The 20,559-nt window shown below is 36.3% G+C and overlaps 1 protein-coding gene across 1 annotated transcript in view; it reads left to right on the forward strand.

The window, feature by feature from the left end:
- Nucleotides 1-20,559, forward strand: part of ASXL2 (ASXL transcriptional regulator 2) — a 131,482-nt gene that overhangs the window by 86,313 nt on the left and 24,610 nt on the right. The window contains exons 5-7 of the mRNA XM_072767480.1: nt 11,521-11,636; nt 15,545-15,674; nt 16,459-16,602. Coding sequence (XP_072623581.1) covers nt 11,521-11,636; nt 15,545-15,674; nt 16,459-16,602 — 390 coding nt within the window. The remainder of the gene's footprint in view (nt 1-11,520; nt 11,637-15,544; nt 15,675-16,458; nt 16,603-20,559) is intronic.

The raw sequence follows: 20,559 nt of genomic DNA on the forward strand, positions 1-20,559 counted from the left end.
TATTGCTGCATGAAGCAATGATAGAAGGAGGATTATTTTTATCTTCTGATAGAGAAAAGTTTTGTTAAATTTTGGCCTGCTTTTTAAGTATCTTAAAAAAATTAATTATGTAAAATATACCTTTTTACTTACAAGGAATTACTAGTTCTTTCCTGGGGCATGATCGAATGTTAATTTATTTGCTTGTTCAAAACTATTTTAAATCAGGAATTTGATAACTACTATGTTTGGAGTTATTTCAAATACCAAAGACCTGCCTGCCCTCTAATATCATTTCTAGATATAAGTTTACTGAATGGGGATGACTAGATATAGAAATGTCTCCTTTAAAAAATATCCTGGGGAGAACAGCTCCTTTGACAAAGTTAACTTTTGTGGAGAGAGATCTTTCAGAGAGATGCTGTCTTTGTTCTGTGGTGTGGTTGGTTGGTGGCTGGGTCAGAGGTTTTAGCTCTGTCATGTATTAAAGATGTCTCCACTATTAGTACTTGGATAGGTAGGTTACCCAGAAGCAAGAAAAGGTGTCCAGGTATGGCCTCTCCATCTTTGATTAGGAGATTGTTTGAATATTCATCAGTAGCGGCAACCTGCAGTTGGTGTTGGAAGAAGGTACTTAAAAACTAAAACAGTCGGTTAACTCTTGGAAATGAAATTCCTCAAAAAACAGACTATGGTGAAAATAAAAACTCTCCTTTAAGATGATTACTATTTGTGAAGATTAGAACAATTTTTGATACTTCAATTGTTAATCAGTCTTTCAGCTATTAATTCTTCAACTATAGAAAAAACTAAGCTTCAATTTTGATGTTACTGCTTCATTATTTCTGGTAGTATCTCTAATATTTTAGAGGGAATCATTGAATATCTTCAGGAAACATAAAATATTCAGTCAAGAATTACTAAAGTCTTCAATTCAAAGACATCTAAGATGGATAATCTATCCTTTTGACCTTGTTCAGTGTAATAGTCATCCATTGAAATGGAAAATTCTCAATGCTGTAATATATCTGAAAAGTAGTTCCTTCTGAATGTATACTCAGTGGGTAATACTAATTGTTCAGCAACCTGAAACTACTTCAGTAAACTATATAAAACTGGCTTTCAGTGCCTCAAGTTCTAGGGGCCCTGGGTGGCTCAGTTGATTAAGACTCTGACTCTTGATCTCAGTTCAGGTCTTGATCTTAGGGTCGTAAGTTCAAGCCTCAAGTTCTAAAATTTGTTTTAGATATTTTTCAGAAAATAATTGTAAGCTTAAAAACTCATTTCTTTACTAGGCTGTTGGGTTTTTGTTTGTTTTGCTTTTTAAATCAAATAGTAAGTAACTTGATTTTTGATTAGAATTTGTTAATATTTAATAAAAAAGAATTTGTTAATATTTTATTAGGTCTGTGTATTTATATGAAAACAAGCATTTTTGTTTCTAATCAGATACTACATATGTTCCTAAATAAAGAGAGCTTTTAAGCATTGAGCAGTCCATATTTGAAGACCAGGAGATCAGGATATAATCCTGAGAAGCAGTATTATTTAGGCAGTTAGTTTATTTACAGAACCAAAGAAATATCTCTAGACTGCTTGCCACACTTTCTTTTTCCAGTGCTATATACTATTTGCTAGGTATTTGGGGCAACCAATTTAAATAAGGTGCAGGCCCCATCCATATCTAGAAGTATAGAAAAAGAAGCAGATAGTTAGCAAAGGACTTTAATAACAAGTGTTTATATATGTGTCATGTTATAGCAGCATTAGAGAATTGTTAACTTTACCTGGGTAAGTAAGTATTGTGTGAGCTATAGAATTTTTTTTAAAAGATTTTATTTATTTTTTTCATGAGAGACAGAGAGAGAGACAGAGACAGAGATACAGGCAGAGACACCACTGAGCCACCCAAGTGTCCTGAGCTATAGAATATATTGGGAATATAATCTCCAAGGAAGACAGGATGTATCATGGAAAGAAAACATATATAAAGACAGGAAGGTAGAAGCGTGTTTCAGAAGGTCATATGAAGATAAGTGGATGGAAAAGATTTGTAAAGAGAAAAAAAGAGAAAGAAGTAGAGATCAGACTGTTAATTTTTAGTGCTAGTCTCCATTATTTATAGGGTGTTGGTGTACATAAAGTAATCTCTTAGGAGAATTAAGAAATGTAGTATGGGGATGCCTGGGTGGCTGTCTCTGGCTCAGGGTGTGGTCCTGGAGTCCCAGAATTGAGTCCTGCATCAGGCTCCCCCCAAGGAGCCTGCTCCTCCCTCTGCCTGTGTCTCTACGTCTCTGTCTCTCATGAATAAATAAATAAAATCTTTAAAAAAAAAAATGTATATGTATGGATCAGAGAATAGCAACCCTGCAGACTCTTTCAAATTTTCATAGCCATGTACCAAGAGAAACAAAATCTTTGTTTATACAATTTTTGCTGTTGGTTTCATCCTCTTGTCCACTTACGATCTGAGTTAATAGGGACACCTGGGTGGCTCAGCAATTGAGTGTCTGCTTTTGGCTCGGGGCATGATCCCAGGTTTCTGGGATCGAGTCCCACATCAGGCTCCCTGCATGGAACCTGATTCTCCTCCCTCTTGCCTGTGTCTCTGCCTCTCTTTCTGTGTCTCTCATGAATAAATAAATAAAATCTTTAAAAAAAATCTAAGTTAATATATTAGCTTTTTTAAAAAATAAAATTAAAAATTTTTATTTTTCTTTCAAATTTTTTATTATTATTTTTTAAAGACTTTATTTATTTATTCATGAGAGACACAAAGAAAGAGAGAGAGAGGCAGAGACACAGGCAGAGGGAGAAGCAGGCTCCATGCAGGGAGCCCGACGCGGGACTCGATCCTGGAACCCCAGGAGCATGCCCCCAGCCAAAGGCAGAGCTAAACCACTGACCCACCTGGGCTGCCCTCTTTCAAGTTTTTATTTAAATTCCAGTTCAGGGATGCCTGGGTGGCTCAGCGGTTGGGCATTTGCCTTCGGCTCAGGGGGTGATCTGGAGTCCCAGGATTGAGTCCCGCATAGGGCTCCTTGCATGGAGCCTGCTTCTCCCTCTGTGTCTCTGCCTCTCTTTGTATCTCTCATGAATAAATAAATAAAAATCTTTTAAAAATAAAAAATAAAATGAATAAATTCCAGTTCACTGGGCACATGGGTAGCTCAGATGATTAAGCATCTGCCTTTGGCTCAGTTTATGTCCCAGAGTCCTGGGATGGAGCCCAGCATCAGGTTCCTTACTCAGGGGGCAACCTGGTTCTGCTTCTCCCTCTCTCTCTGCCTACTACTCCCCCTGCTTGTGTGTACTTTTACTCTCTATGTCAAATGAGTAAATAGAATCTTAAAAAAATAAATTCCAGTTCATTATATATGCTAGTTTTTGGTTCTTTAAAAATATTTTTAAAATTTTATTTACCAGAGAGAGAGAGAGTGGGAGTGCACATTAGGGGGAGTGGCAGAGGAAGAGGGAGAAGCAGGCTCCCCGCTGAGAAGGTTGCCCCACCCGGGGCTCAATCCCAGAAACCTGGGATCATGACCCAAGCCAAAGGCAGACTCTTTTTTTTTTTTTTTTTTTTAAGATTTATTTATTTATGATAGACACACACAGAGAGAGAGAGAGAGAGGCAGAGACACAGGCAGAGGGAAAAGCAGGCTCCATGCCGGGAGCCCGATGTGGGACTCGATCCCGGGACTCCAGGATCGCGCCCTGGGCCAAAGGCAGGCGCCAAACCACTGAGCCACCCAGGGATCCCCAAAGGCAGACTCTTAAATGACTGAGCCACCCAGGCACCTCTAAATATGTTAATTTTGATTTGTTTTTCTACTTACTGTTATTTATTGTGATATTTCTCCTAATTGGATGGAGGCCCCCAAATGTGGATCGACAATCCAGGTGGAAGCTGGTGGTGCTGGTAGTCAGAAGAATTCACCGGAGGCAGAACAAAGGAGATAGAAGTTTATTGAATACACTGCAAGGGAGCAGCAGGCAGGACAGCAAAGAAGAGACTATATGCATGAGGTCGTGGGTGAGGGCTGTTTTTAAAGGAGTGGGGGTGCGGTTAAGAGATATAGGGATGTATGGAATCTTCCCTCTTTTGGGTAACTATGCCTGGTTGTAAGTAGCCAATTGGTCAGTTAGGGCATATAGATATTTTGAGGTGGGTCCTCTGATGGGCCAGTCTATTCAGCCAGTCCCCCACCCCCAGGTCTTTTGCCTTGTTCTACAGTCCATTGCTCAAGTCTGTTGCCCAAAAGCAACCTCTGTGTTTATGGTAGTTCAATTAATTTCTAATCACTAGTATATAGGTTAAAAGAATTCATTTCCATTTCACTTTAAAAATCATTTGTTTTGGGTAATAGATTTCCTTAATACAGGATTAGATTAATTGGTGACATTAATTGGTTTTATTTGAAGTAAAAAGTAAAACCAATGGTACATAAGTGTGAGAGATTATTTTTCTCAAAGTGCCGATTCGTAAGATAGGATTATAAACAATGTCTTAGTCCTTGTGGGATTTTGTGGGTCAACACTGTGTGGGTGCCAGCACTAATCAGTAGTCTATGAAACCCAGGAAACATTCAATGGAGGGAAGGCAAAAAAAAATCATAACAAAGGTTTGATTTCCCACTGCTTTGTGTTGATTTGTGAACAAAGAAGTATAATGTGTATTGCACATGAATTTGTAAACCGAAATTTCTTGCAGCACACATACTACCTACCAAGAAATAAACATAATTTGTTTTAAAAAAAAGATTATAGGGCACCTGGGTGGCTCAGCAGTTAAGGGTCTGCCTTTGGCTCAGGTCATGACCCCAGGTCTTGGGATCAAGACCAACATCAGGCGCCCCAGAGGGAGCCTCTCTGTTTGGTCTCTGCCTCTCTCCCTGTGTCATCAATCAATCAATCAATCTTTTATTTTATTTTATTATTTTTTTAATCAATCAATCAATCTTTTTAAAAAAGGATTATAAATGGGCTTGATGAAGTTAAAATACAGCCTTAATATTCATTTTTCAATGTCCTATTCTTCATATCTTTATCTTTTTTAAAATGTAGCCCTGGTAAATCTTAGTTCCTTACTTTGTATGTATTTCTGTGGGCACTATTCCCATGCCCTTCCCACACACCCCCTACCCTACATCTTCCCCTCCTCAGCTAGCTGGTTTATTCTTAAACTTTTCATCACAAAGGACTATTCTCTCCCCTCTTCTATTCATTGTGGACTGACACATAAAATACAATAAAAATGGCCCAGCAGTGTCAGTTTCTATGAAAATATCTAAATAATTGCTCTCACTTTTGTATTTATCTAATAGCAGGCCAGGCTTTGGACTATATTTGAATAGCAATGGTTTAGATGATTTGTCAGTCTCATAAACTGCTGGGAATGCTGTGTTTCTTTAATAAGAAAGGAGGAAAAAAAAAAAAAGAAAGGAGGAAAAGTCTTTCATTCTGCTTTAAAGAACGAAAAACATAAAATGATCATGTCTCCCCCTTTTTTGAATTGAGATTAGAAAATAACTCCACCTTCTTGAGTAAACAGTGAACCGTAATGAATGATTACTAGCTAGCACTGCAGAGACATTATGCCAGCTTCTCGGTCACTGCCCATCCTTCCTCAGAAGTAGATGGTGGTCCCTTCTTCTGTCAACATAGATCAGTTTTGTCTGTTTAAAATTTTGATTAAGTTATATGTTCAGGAAAAATGTATACATATTGTAAGTATACAGCTTGTGGAATTTTCACAAATGGAACAGCATCATGAACCAGCATTCAGATCAAAGAACAAAACATTGGGGTGCCTGGGTGGCTCAGCAGTTGAGCATCTGCCTTTGGCTCAGGGTGTGATCCCAGATTCCCGGGACCGAGTCCCACATTGGGCTTCTTGTATGGAGCCTACTCCTCCTCCCTCTGCCTCTCTTTCTGTGTCTCTCATGAATAAGGAAGAAAAATAAAATAAAAAAGCTTAAAAATATATATAAAAAAAAAACAACGAAAAAAAATAAAAAAAAAAAAACAACGAAGAACAAAATATTGTCAGTATCCCAGGAGCCCTCTCTGTGCTCCCTTCTGGTAATAACCATTGCCTCAAAGTAACCACTGTAATAATTTCTGATAGTATAGATAAGACATGTCTGGAACAGAACCAGAAACTTTTTAAACTTAAATCATGTTTTTTTTTCCTTGAATAATTTTATAAGTCTTCATCCATATTTTTGTGTATGTTCATCAGATTCTTGAAATTGTATAGTATTCTATAACTATTCCCTAGTACCTTTACTTATCCATTTTTTTTAAAAAATTTTTATTTAGTTATAATAGTCACATAGAGAGAGAGAGGCAGAGACACAGGCAGAGGGAGAAGCAGGCTCCATGCACCGGGAGCCCAATGTGGGATTTGATCCCGGGTCTCCAGGATCGCGCCCTAGGCCAAAGGCAGGCGCCAAACCGCTGCGCCACCCAGGGATCCCTACTTATCCATTTTTGGATTGATGAACATTAGGCTATTTCTAGTTGTTTTTTGTTTTGTTTTGTTTTGTTTTGTTTTTGCCTATTGTGAATTTTTTTATGTCTGGGCTTTTTTGTTTTTTGTTTTTGTACTCATTTTTTTCTGGGTATGTACTTGGGAGCAAAATTAACTGTAGTGTATACTACCAGACAGTTTTCCAGACTGCTTGTACCAATTTATACTCCCACCAATAATGTATGAGAGTTCCAGCTATTTCTTATGCTCACTAATTGTCAGTCTTTAAAATTTTAGACTTTGGTTAGTATATAATAGTGTCTCATGTGATTTTAAGAACCACTGGTTAAACCTTGTAGTAATAAGAGCAAAAGACCAGAAAGAAACAACATACTCATCAGTCTGGTTGAGAGATTATAGTACATCTGCTCAGTGGAGTTCTGTGCATCTATTAAAAGGAATGTGGAAGATCTCTGTATTCTGTTCTAGAATGTTCCCCAGGACATACTAAGTTAAAAAAAAATCAATATTCTGGACAACTTATGGTGGTTGATTTTTTACTTAAATGAGTAAAATGAATGCCTGGATGGCTCAGTGGTTGAGTGTCTGCCTTTGGCTTGTGTCTTTGTTCCGGAGTCCTGGGATTGAGTCCCGTATCAGGCTCCCTAGAGGGAGCCTGCTTCTCTCTTTACCTATGTGTCTGCCTCTCTGTGTCTCTCATGAATAAATAAATAAAATCTTTAAAAAAAAAAAAAAGAAATGAGTACAAGTATTAAAATGTCTGTACTATGTTTCACCAAAACAAAAATATAGGTAAAAAAACAATGGAAGGATGCAAATTAATATAAATGATTTCTTAAACGGGGAGAGAAGTAATAAAGGGGTCTCAACAATGGAGGGAGCTAGACTCATATGGAAGTAAGTTGTTTTATCACTTTACATAATTAAAACAAGTTTTTAAAATATACTTTCTAGAAATAACAAAACAAAGCAAACTCGAGTGTATGTCAAATTTGTGGCATAATGACATAAGTTTCTAGGGATATATCTTAGTTATAGGAGACCAGACACCAAGAAATCCTTAAACTACATTTAGTAGTCTCATTTTCAGGAATTATATAGGTATAGTTTCTTTGAAATTAGATCTATAGTAGAAAGCAAATTAATAATTACAGTAATGTTATTAGGAAGCAGGATTATCAGGGGAGAAGAGAAGTGATAGAATTATAGAATCAGAAAAGTTAAGTGACAGTCCTGTCATCTTAAATTCAAATTTGGCATCTATGCATGAACTTATTTTTCTCTTTATAAAAAAAGGGACCTTTCTTGTTCTAATTATTGAAAAGTCCTAGAACCAGTGATAACCTCATAACAGTGAGCACCCCGTACCGTGCAGCACATGGTTTTTAATAACATTTCCGATTAAAAGATTCCAGGGTTCTTGGAGAAGTGGCTGATCCAACTTGGGCAAAAAAATATGCAAGGTTGCCTGAGACTCTGTGGCAGGTAGAGAGGAAGCAGCTAGATACTGCTGAGGCCATGTCCCAGAGATGGTTTACGACTTGAAAGCTCTCCCACCAACCCAAGAGGGGGACCCAGTTTGAGTGCCAAATTTGTGATGATTGTTTTTGATATAAACATTTCAAATACATAAACATCTATAGGTTCATAGTGACAGTTTAAAATCAGTTTTACATACTATTAGTTTTTTGAAACTGCTATAACAAATTACGGCAAACGAGGTGCCTTAAAACAACAAAAATTTATTTCCTCATATTCTGGAGGCCAGAAGTCAAATCAGGGTGTCAGCAGGGATATACTCCTACAGAGGCTCTAGGGGAGAACTCTGTTTCTTGTATTCTTTAGCTTCTGGTTGCTGACTGAGTTGCCTTGTGGCCATATCACTGCAATCTCTGCCTGTCTTCACCTCACCTTCTTTTCTTTCTGTCCTCTGTGTCACTGGATTTAGGACACTGAGATAATCCAAGAAGATCTCATCTCAAGAGCCTTAACTTAATTACATCTGCCAAGACTCTTTCCAAATAATGTAACATGCACAGATTCTGGGGATTAGGACATAACTTTTTGGTGGCCACCATTCAGCCAACAAGTACCTACTCATTCTGAAAATATACTGAGTTTGGATCTTGGCTGTGCCTCTTACTGTCTGAGTCCTCTGGCAAACTAATTATATTTCCTGATACGTAAAATTTAGATAATATTACAATATACAGAAAAATGTATATATTTGAAATTTATGTATAAATATATGTCCTTGGATTGAGCCCTGCTTGTACTTCTCTCTCTTTCTCTGTCTCAGATAAGTAAATCCTTAAAAAAATAAATATATGTCCTTTATAAAACATTTTTGTATTTCCTCGTGTGTATAGAAAAAATGTCAGTAAGGTGCCAACCCAAACATATTATCTAATTATTTCTGAGGGTAGAATTGGAGGAGTTTGGATGGGAATAGAAAGAGGACTTGTACCCACTTGAAATGCTGTAAAAATGATCCTAGCATGCTGTTAGATGCATACAAGATAGTTACTTTTGTTTGCTCTTACTAATAAAAATGTGTCTGAAGAGATTGTAGCCACTAAAAGTAATTATGAGAGAGAAGTTTCTCCCCATATGTTTAAGCCTTTAATATTTAAAAGTTAGGACAAAGTTTAAGTTTCATAGAAGGTGAGACCTGTATTTAGTCAATTCTGGGAGATAGTCCCTACTGGTGGGTCCTGAAATTTTCATGATTTATATCAGCTGGCTTTGAGATATGTTTATGTTTCCTTTGATAGAAAGGGCTTTTGCCTTAAGGGGGAACAGTCCAAATAGTTTGCCCTCGCAATTACAGATAGCTTTATTGTCTCTTTTTCAGGCTGCAAAATGGAATTCTTATATAGTCTAATGGAATTATTTTGTTTGTTTTCTGTTTATTGTCAGGCAGTGCTTGAGGGTTAGGAAATGTGTATTTTCAGATTTCTGCAAACCATTAAAAAGAAAATGAACAAATGTTTGTTAATAGTCTATTTATTTTATGTCCCTTTAAAAACATTGGTCAAAAAAAAGACAGGCATTAACAGTTGTTGACAAGAATTAGAACCCTCACACATTCCTGTACTTTTGTAAAAATGGTATAGCCAGTTTGGAAGACATTTTGACGGTTCCTCAAAAAGTTAAATATAGAGTTGATATAAGACCCAGAACTTCCACTTTAAGATCTGAACCCAGGAGAATTGAAAATATATGTCTCAATACAAAATCATGCTAATGAATGACGTACATATCATTGTTCAGAATGACCAAAAGGGGAAGCAACCCAAATGTCCATCAGTTAACGAATAAACAAAATGCAGTGTATGCATGAAATGGCCTGTTATTCGATGATAAGAAGTATTGATACATGCTTCAGTATGGATCGAGCTTCAAAACATGATCAGTGAAAAAAGCCAGTCACGAAAGAGCACATATTGTATGATTCCATTTATGTGAAAGGTCTAGAATAGGCAGATGCAGAAAGTAGATTAGTAATTGCATAGCACTAGGGCCATAGTTAGGGGAAAGAGAGGTGATAGCCAGCCAGTACAGGACTTTTTGACGGGTGGTGAAAATTGATTCTGGTGATGGTTTTACAACTTTTAACCAAAGCTATTAAAATTTTTACACTTCAGGTAAATTGTATATTATATAAATCATATCTCTGTAAAGCTGTCATTTTTTAAAAATTGGTCAGCGTAAGTAGACTGAGGATGTGGTTTCTTTCTGTTGCTCACTTATCTCCGAAATTATCCAACTTTTATGTTTGTATGGTAAATCACAACAAACTTTTTTTTTTTTTTAATTTCATGCTTACCACATGTCAGTTCTTTCCCATATATAAACCTTATCATAAGGATTGGAGTTAAAAGCTGGGTATGCCAAGTATGATCAGTCATCATCTTACTCTTGTCTGCTGTTGTCCTCTTTAAATGTTATCTACTGTGTATTCCTTTCTTAGGACTTACAAGAATCTGTTGAAAAACTGTTTTCCCAAACTTGTGTATTCCCATGAACTATGATGCTTCTGCATTTTTATGTCAAGTATAGCTCCCTACCAGCATACTTTATGTGGTATCTTCAAGCTCTTTAGCCATACCATGAAATGCCATTTTGCTGTCCAGGCCTTTTTAGTCCAGTTACGATGGAAAAGAGAAGGTGTTAGTAAGCATGTACTCTTCCAGAGTCATCCCTAGCAGTAGTGATTATTATTTTTTATTATTTCTATTATTAAGGGGTCTGAATCAGCATATTTTGGTTATCTTTTATCATGAGTAATTCACTACTGAACTTTACAGAACATAAAAATCTAGTTGCTGTTTTATTATAATAGGTATATAAAAAAATAGGGTATAGGCTTCTGAAGAGAAAACCCTCATTTACATCTTAGCTTTGGCTAAGCTCTGATGAGGTATAAAACAAGTTGTGATGAAGTAGAGAGGGGTTACGCCCTATGCAAGTGTACGTTGCTTCTATTGGAGAAATCCTAATGCACCCTCTCACATTGGCAGGCCTGAAACTATTGATTTAAGAGCTGAAGGAATATAAGAATTAAAGCTACAGTAGAGTTTTTGAAGTGGAATGGCCTTATTACTTTCATTTTAAAGATAAGGAAAACTGGGACCCATTCAGTCAGTCCTGGGCTCTTTTACAATATCATGTTGTCATTAGATCTACCTTAAGAACATACATACTGTCCAACAAGCTCTAGAATCTCCTTTGAGTTTTATCTAATTTGATGACTCATGGTTTATATTCTGCTTCCTGCTTCAATCAATCTATTGAAAAATCACAGAATGAAAAGTAATGAATACTAACACACATCCCTTCCCCATCCTATCATCCTTCACTAGAGCTTTCTGAGGAAATAAACTGAAAAGGGAGGCTGTTTGCAGTAGAACTCCAAAAAGAAGATCCTTCCCAAAAGTGTTTGGTCACAGTTCTTAATACAGGTAGCAGCATATGATTGGGGAAGGAATGGTGCTTGATACCAACTCTGATAACCACATTTTTTATTATCATTTTCCCCCTACTAGTATCGTCTAGACTGTCACAGCCATCCTCTCCCCAGTCAGGCTGCCCGTCACCTACCATTCCAGCAGGTAAAGTCATTTCTCCATCACAGAAGCACAGCAAGAAGGCACTAAAGCAGGTAATTATGCTCATCTGTGTTTATCAAAAGTCTAATCTATGTTAAAAATTCGTGATTTTGGAAGGCATTGAAAATTTCTTGAAAGGACATAAGGTCCTAATTTTGAGGAAAAATTTCTTGCAGTTTTCCAATTTGGATTTAATAATTTATGGACTTCTGTGTTATATAGGTTTGTGGTAGCTAGTCTTTTTTATCACGGTTTAAAAGCTCTTCATTTGTTCCTAATTTGCTAAGAGGTTTTTGTTTGTGGTTTTTAAATTGTGAAAAGGTGTTGAACTTTTCAGGTTTGTTTTCTTCAGCATTTATTGAGAGGGTCAGGTAGCTTTTCTCTTTAAATCTACGAACACACAGACTTCCAAGGCTAGGTACTCTAGGGTAACGCATGCTTAGCTGTCAGCAATAAACTCTACATGTTTGTTACCAACATGTTTGCCAGAAATCCCTGTTACGTGTTTTTAAATATGATAGATTTTTCTGTTTTTAAGAGTTTTGCTTGGATTTTGCTGTTTTCTTGTACAATTCTTGTACAATTTTGGAATCAGGATTCTAGCATTAAAAAGTTGGGGGCAGCCCGGGTGGCTCAGCGGTTTAGCGCCACCTTCAGCTGGGGCGTGATCCTGGAGACCCGAGATCGAGTCCCACATCCCACGTCGGGCTCCCTGCATGGAACCTGCTTCTCCCTCTGCCTGGGTCTCTCTCTCTCTCTCTCTCTCTGTGTCTCTCTCATGAATAAATAAATAAAATCTTAAAAAAAAAAAGTTGGATAGCTCTCTGCAATTTTCTAGATTTTTGGAAAACAATCATAGAATTGTTTTCATAGCATTTCAGTTTCATCTGTTACTGGTCTCATTTGATTCCTGCTTTTTCAGCTAATTTTGGAAAAATGTTTTTTCTTAATTTTGGATATGTATTTCTCTTAGAAAATGGTCCGTTTCACTTGACTGTTAAAAATATTTGCATAAAGTTGTAGTAGCATTCTTTTATGTTTTTTTTTGTTCCTCATTGTTGTTCATTTATAATGTATCTCTTTCCCTAGGGCTACTTGCCATTGGTCTATATTATTGGCTATGTATATGGCTTTTCAAAGAACATTTTTTTTTGAAATGCAAATGGTCAGTAAATATAAACTCACTACTAATTAACTGAACATTAACAGATTTCTTTTATCCTCAGATTCGTATAAACTAAAGAACTTTATCAGATGTTGGCAAGTGTGTAGAAAAATGGCTTCTGGTAGTGGAATATAAACTATCATATAGCTACTTTGGAAAGAAATTTTGTGATATCTATTAAAATTTTATTAAAATTTTAAATGCCCATACCTCATGACTAAGCATTTGAACATTTTGGAACTTAGGTTAGAAAAATACAGATATACATACCAATTACAAACACACAGAAAAATACTTGTATTGATGTTTGTAATAGCAAAAACTTGCAAGTAACCAAATATATATCAGTTAGGGAATTCCTTCATAAATGATGGTGTATATATATGCTGGACAATGATACAAGATTAAAAGTTTGTAATGTGGTTGTTTTATATATATAGACATGGAAGCATCACCACACCATAATGTTGATTCACTAAATTTAAGTTGTATTGGGGATCCCTGGGTGGCGCAGCGGTTTGGCGCCTGCCTTTGACCCAGGGCGCGATCCTGGAGACCCGGGATCGAATCCCACATCGGGCTCCCGGTGCATGGAGCCTGCTTCTCCCTCTGCCTATGTCTCTGCCTCTCTCTCTCTCTCTCTCTCTCTGTGTGACTATCATAAATAAATAAATAAATAAATAAATAAATAAATAAATAATTAAAAAAATAAATTTAAGTTGTATTACAACATTTAGAGCGTGATACCACTGGTAATGTATTTTTAATAGAGACATACATCAGTGTAAGAAAAGCTCAGTAAGGAAAATTAAATTGACTGTAGTTATCTCTGAAGATGAGGGGGCAAGACTGAGTGGTCAAGAGGGTTTAGCTTTATGTTTGAATTAAATGGTAAAGATGTAATCGTGATTATCTATATAATTGAAATTTTAAAAATTATGTAGATCTTAAAGTATTAAAGGACGTATTTAAAACAAAAGTGATTTTATTAAAAGCTTCAGGAATTTGATAGCATTGATTGCTGTCTGTCTGGATAATCTCATAGCAGTTGTTTTTATAAATTCTTTAGAAGATTTTAAGAAGTATGTGATGCTTCTTTCCACAGGAAAAAGGCATGTATTTTCCTAAACCTTGTTAGAAAATGCATGACATGTTTACTACTCCTGTATTATACTCCTGTAATCCCAAGAGTCAAATGTATTTTCTTTAAAGAATACCAGTATGGAAAAATACGTTTATTAGGTTGTTGGTATGTAAAGTAATACCTTGCCTCCATTGTATATTTTTTATAGTATTAGGTGAGAAAAATTACTTCAAAATAAGGTATCCTTTATCACAATATGACGGTTTTGTTATTGTTGTTCTTTTCATTTTAAAATAGAATAGGAACAGAGTTTGTAAACTACTTAGGGAGGAGAAAACTGAGTACAGTTCTTAGGCTGTAAGTTACTCTGTTTCCATCATGTATCTGAATTTACATGTTCACAGCAGGAATAGATGAGATCAAATGGTTCTATTAAATTTTGCATTAACCTGGAATGATGTGGATATTGTGAGAGACTAGGAAAGACCCACTGGCTGCCTGCCACCCAGGAAGCCTATGAATATTTTCTGTTCTGATTGCAGAGAATGAGAGAGAAGCTATAATCAGTGATTAAACAACACTGACATTTTTTATACATTGTACTCCTGCCTTGGCTTTTATAAATGTTGAAGGTGAATGTAAGCCAGCCAGATCCCTGACTCACTCAGTTAGTTTTTCCCTTTGGCAGCTTAGGTCAAGATCAGTCTTTGCACCACTGCCTATGTAACATAGCCTGAGATGAGTGTGAAGAGGTAATGGGAACCAAGTAGCCAGTTAACCCACACTTTTTTGCATGATGGTCTAAAGGTTAAAACTTAAACTGGCAAGTTAGCAAGGTCATAGATTTCCAAAGTTTTCCTGAAATGTAGCTTTACTTTCTTAATTTCTGTGTCTTTTTTTTTTTAAACCTTGAGTTAAAAAGTTGCCTTCATATACTTTCATGACTAAACTCTAGGAAGTTAACTGTCTTCTATTTTTTTTAATTAGTTAACTGTCTTCTAATTCATTCCAAATAGTTTAGAGTATTCTACAAACTAGAAACATTATAGAAATAAAAATATGCTGAAATATAATTAGTTAACTGTCTTCTAATTCATTCCAAATAGTTTAGAGTATTCTACAAACTAGAAACATTATAGAAATAAAAATATGCTGAAATAGCCAGAAGAAATCATACTATGTTTTCCAACCTTCCTTCCCTTCTATTTACTGCTTTGCTGTAAATTATGAGGATTTGGTCTTTGGCTCTTACAGGAGATCAGAATCAAGTAATTACTTAACATCTATTGTTCACAAGTATCACCTCTGAAATATATGTAAGCTAAATATTTATATTGATACATAGAGCTAATGCAAATGAGTCTCTTTTTTGGTTGAAGGCTTAGAATTTCATTTCCAGAAATGATTGAAAACCTCTAATTTTCTGCTGCTACAATTACGAGAAGTCTTTGCATTACTGGTGATTTTTAAGTTCTAAAAATGTTCGTGACTAATTCTCACATTTATATACAGGAGTAATACTGCCAAAAAATACTCAAACTCTTAAGTATCATTTTGGCCTTGCATTTAATTGGTTTCATTTAGGGTTTTGTTTACTTTGATAGCTTTCAAAGAAATTGGGTGATCAGCATGTTCCTCACCACTTAAAAAGCAGTCGTTCACTGTTATTACTAAAAAATTATTTTGTTGCTTATAGAGTTTTCTTTTTATAGGCTCTAAAACAGCAACAGCAGAAGAAGCAGCAGCAACAACAATGCAGGCCAAGCATGTCCATCTCCTCCAACCAGCCTCTTTCTCTCAAGACTGTCAAAGCAGCCAGTGACTCTGTACCTGCCAAACCTGGTAGGCAGACTTGGGTGTATTTCCATTGGAAGTTTCTTTTTCTAGTATTTTTTATACCATTTTTCCAGTTTGTATACCATATACTTATTTTTAAGTTGCTCAGATTATTTACATAGCCTGTTACTGCAAGATCATTGATATAAATCCATTCAGGATAAATGGGAAAATTTATGCAGAATCATCATGTCATGCAGTTATGAAAAAATAAATTGGCGATATTTGCATGTTAGAATGAAATCAATGCCTGACTTCCAGGATTTCTAATCTAGTAATATTTGGAAGCCTCTATAATCAGTGACATTAACAGAGCTGATGTTGCCAAGACACTCAGACTAACCTTCATCAGTCTCTCCTTTAAAGATAGAAAATTTTCCTAAGAATATTGGCTACCTTTGAATTTCCATTGGATATAAACACAGTCCTTTGGATTCTGGTTGTTGTTATTGTTATTTGTTTTATTTTTCATCGAAACCAGATTAGATACAGAGTTTGTATTTTATTACACAGTTCATTTTGATGCTAGCTGATTACATGGGCCTACCAAATTTAAGTGGTGTTCTGCAGACCTTTGCATTTTGTTAGGAAGGAGATTTACCACCAGAAGCAAATAATGTGCTGGGGGAAGGAAGGGATTTTATTTTACTTTTTAATTCTGAATTTGCAGACTCAAAACATTTGCAGGGTCACATTGCCTCATATGTAACTCCTTTCAGTTTGTGTTGGATTGATTGATTTCTGTCTATAACCCTAATGTCACCAGTCTTTGATATATTTTTTCTCTTAGCAATATGGGAAGGAAAGCCATCTGATGGGCAGTCAAGGAGCCCTCAGAACTCAAACTCTAGCTATTCATGTTCAGTTCAAGTGGAAAACCCCTTGTTAGGCTTGGGGAAGAAGGCATTCCAGAGATCTGACAGGCTCCACACACGTAAGTTAATTTACAAAAACTTTGGTTCCGCATCTTAATTTGTCAACTGTGTGTTTGAATTTCAGCAGCTGTTGTGTGGTTTAGTTCTTTTTCTGACAATAGGCTGCTTTGTCTAGCATTATTTATGTCTTATTTCTGTGCACAGAGAAGTAGAAGGACTCATAATTAAACATAGTAAATTGACCCTTTTTGCCTGCTCCTTCTGAAATCCCACTAAGATGGGAATATGGAAATCCAAAAGATTAGATCCATAAGGGTGAAGAAAATAAGGAGACAACAGATGGGCAAGCAGTCAAGAAATTTTCAAAGATGAAGACTAGATGGAATTTTTCACCAAGCCGAGCAACAGATACCAATAATAAGCCAGCTAAGGCTGCAGACACCAGAAAGATTCAGGAATAGGAGACAGCATGTATCACAGTGGGGAAGGGTGATGCCTAGGATTGAAAAGAAGAGCCTTTTTTGAAAGTTAATAAGAAGCAGCCTGATGCTTTACCATAGCAGGAGGTAGGTTTATTTTGAGGTGACATAAAACCATATAGACTACAAACTCAGAGATAACACTGGTGGCTGAGGGCAGATAATGAGGCAATGTACTGAAATCAGGGAAACAAGAAAAATATAAAGACTAACAGTGATCCTTCTGCTTGGCTTCCAGAATGTTAGTAGTAAGGCATGTTCCTGTCACCATTACTTCCTTCCCTCCAGCCCACTGATGTTCCAGCAGGAGATGGGTGGGTTGGTGCCTAAAAACAGTGGACAGCCTCAGAAGAAAATCTGCTGGCAAATTTATAGATTTCATACTAAATAGAAATCATCTTGGTCATACTTCTGTGAAGTTCACCAGTCTATAAGACCCACCTGTGCACCCTAAATTGCCAGTCAGCCTTTTTTAATGCCTTTGTTTTCATTGCGATTATTCACAATCACCTTTGAAGAAGACCTCCACTATGAGACACAGAATCTGAAATACAGATTCAGAAAAAACAGGCAATTCAGGAATATTTAAAACAAATAACTTTAAAAACTGTAATATCCACAGAAGGATATAAAAGATGATATTGCATCCATAAAAGAGACTATTTTAAAAATTGAAAAATAAAGAGAGTATTAACAGATAAGGTAGCTGAAATTTAAAAAAATAGAAATATTAAAAGGTGGGGTGCCTGGGTGGGTAGCATAGTTGGTTTAGTGTCTAGCGCTTCTTTTCAGCCCAGGTTGTGATCTTGGGTTGTGGGATCAGGTCCACGTTGAGCTCCACATTGAGCTCCACGTTCACCGCAAAGTCTGCTTGAGTTTCTTCTTCTCCCCCTGATCCCCCACACCCCATGCTTTCTTGCTCTCTCTCACTCACTCAAACGAATAAGTAAAGCTTAAAAAAAAAATAACTGAAAGGTGAAGAAATATATCTGAACATAGGTCAAAAGAGAGATTCAAAAGGAGAGAGAAGGTAAGAAAACTGGAATGCCAATCTAGGATATCTAATGTCTAAAATAGTAGAACCATTAGAAAGGACAGAAATTAAAAGGGGGGGGATAAGATAATAAGAGAAATCATACAACAAAATTCCAGAGAATGGAAAGCCCCAGATTCCAAAGATGAAACTACATAATTGATGTCAAGAAACATGAATAAAAAGAAACCTGTTCCAGGGCACGTTTCTTTGAAATTTCAAAGCATCCAGGATAATGAAAATATTCCAAAAAAGCAACCAAGGAGAAAGAAAATACTTCACATACAAAGATGTAAAAATTGAGATGGTAAACATAGCAGAATAGGAGCTGAAGGGGTAGTACAGGGATGCTGACAAAATTCAAAGGAAAAGTTATTCTATGACCATTTATATTCCAGACCCTTCTAAACTATTAAGTATGAGAATAGAATTAATATTTTCAGACTTAATTTTTTGTTTTTTGATTTTACAAAATTATTTATTAAAAAACAAATGATAGTTGGGAGGCTTGGTCGCTCAGTTAGTTAGCATCTGCCTTCAGCTCAGGTCATGATCCCAGAATCCTGGGATTAAGCCCCACGTGGAGCTCCTTCCTCAGCAGGGAATCTCCCTTTCCCTCTCCATCTGCCTCTTTGACAACTCATGCTCTTTCTCTCTCTCTCTCTGAAATGGGTGAATAAAATCTTTTTAAAAATAAATAAATAGGGACACCTGGGTGGCCCAGTAGTTGAGCATCTGCCTTTAGCTCAGGTTGTGATCCTGGGGTCCTGGGATCGAGTCCCATATCAGGCGCGCCTCGAGGAGTCTGCTTCTCCCTCTGCCATGTCTCTGCCTCTCTGTGTCTCATGAATAAATTTATAGATAGATAGATAGATAGATAGATAGATAGATAGATAGATAAAGATAGCTAGCTAGCTACCTGAATGGCTCAGTCATTTAAGCATCCAACTCTTGATTTAAGCTCAGCTCATGATTTCAGGGTCATGAGATGGAGCCTCATGTCAGGCTCCACACTTAGCAGGGAGTCTACTTGAGATTCTCTAACCCCTCCCCCTCACATGTACATGTACCCCCTCCCAAAATACATAAATTTTTAAAAATAATAATAAAATTAAAAAACAAGTCAGAATTTTTGAAATTTGGGGGGACCTGGCTGGTTCATTCAGTGAAGAGTGCGACTCTTAATCTCGGGGTTGTGAGTTCAGGCCCATGTTGGGTGTAGAGATTACTTAAAAAATAATAAACCTTTAAAGAAAAAGGAATTCTTGAAATCCAACAGTTGCCTTTCTGGGGTTGATTTAAATTTTAATTATATTGCACTTGGAAGATTATGCTATGTTATAAAGATGTAGAGGCATTTCTGGTCCTGCAGGAGCTGTAGCTCAGGTGTCTCCTGGCACCTGCAGAAAGCAGAACCTATCGAATTTGTTCTCCCCAAGAAGATAATTGAGATGTTAAGGCAGGAGGAGAAATAATTCAAAGATTATTAGGCACAATATATGCAATGAAATGTTAAGAAACTATTTTACAACTTGCTGGGGATGCCAGCTTCTTTGCCTTATTGTCCTTATTCCAGCAACCGGACAGCCTCTTTGTAAAGTCTGGTTTGATTCTGGGTGGACTGTAAAATGGTGCATTTTCCTTAGGGGCGATTCTGCAATAAACTGAGCATATCCTTTGATTATTAATTCCACTGCCAAATATTAAAAATATTCATAAATTACATAAATACTTGTAAATGGTATACTAATATGCCAAATCACAGTTTTCTAGAGATGTGATGAACTAAACAAAGTTTCTTCCTTATGGAGATTATATTCTACTTAAATGCATTTAAACAGTTTTACTGTTTTCATTCAATTGCAGTAGAGATGTCAATGTAAAAAATTGAGAAATTATGGACTGAGAATTTCCAACTTCCATACTACAAACTAGAAAAAATTAATCATAAGAAAGAAGGCATGATGCATTTAAGTTTCACTTAATGGCCAAGAAGTAAATGCAAGTTCATCTTCTCATGCAAATAAGCATTAACGGAAATAAGATGGGAATTTTTACAGCACATGCCACAATGAGCATTTTTTTAAAAAATTTGTGAGAGAGGGAGAGAGCATGCACAAGTAGGGGGAGAGGCAGAGGGAGAGAATCTCCAGCAGACTCCTCACTGAGTACAAAGCCCAACTCCAGGCTTAATCCCACAACCCAAGAGATTGTGACCTAAGCCAAAATCATGAGTTGGACACTTAACTGAGTCATCTAGGCATCCCCCAAAGAGTATTTTTTAAATGTATGGAAGAAGCTGTACATTTTATGTAAAACAAATGATAAAGCTAAATTTCGATAATTTACATGAAATCTTTTTTAGTTTACATTGATATAATTTGTTTTAGACAACTTCAGTAAAAATTAATAGTATATTATATATTTTTACATCCCAGATTTAATCAGAAAAAAAAACATAGCTCACATTTCAAGTATAATATGATAAAATACAGCAACCTAAA

The sequence above is a fragment of the Vulpes vulpes genome, chromosome 8 (genome assembly GCF_048418805.1).
Source record: "Vulpes vulpes isolate BD-2025 chromosome 8, VulVul3, whole genome shotgun sequence".
NCBI lineage: Eukaryota > Metazoa > Chordata > Mammalia > Carnivora > Canidae > Vulpes > Vulpes vulpes.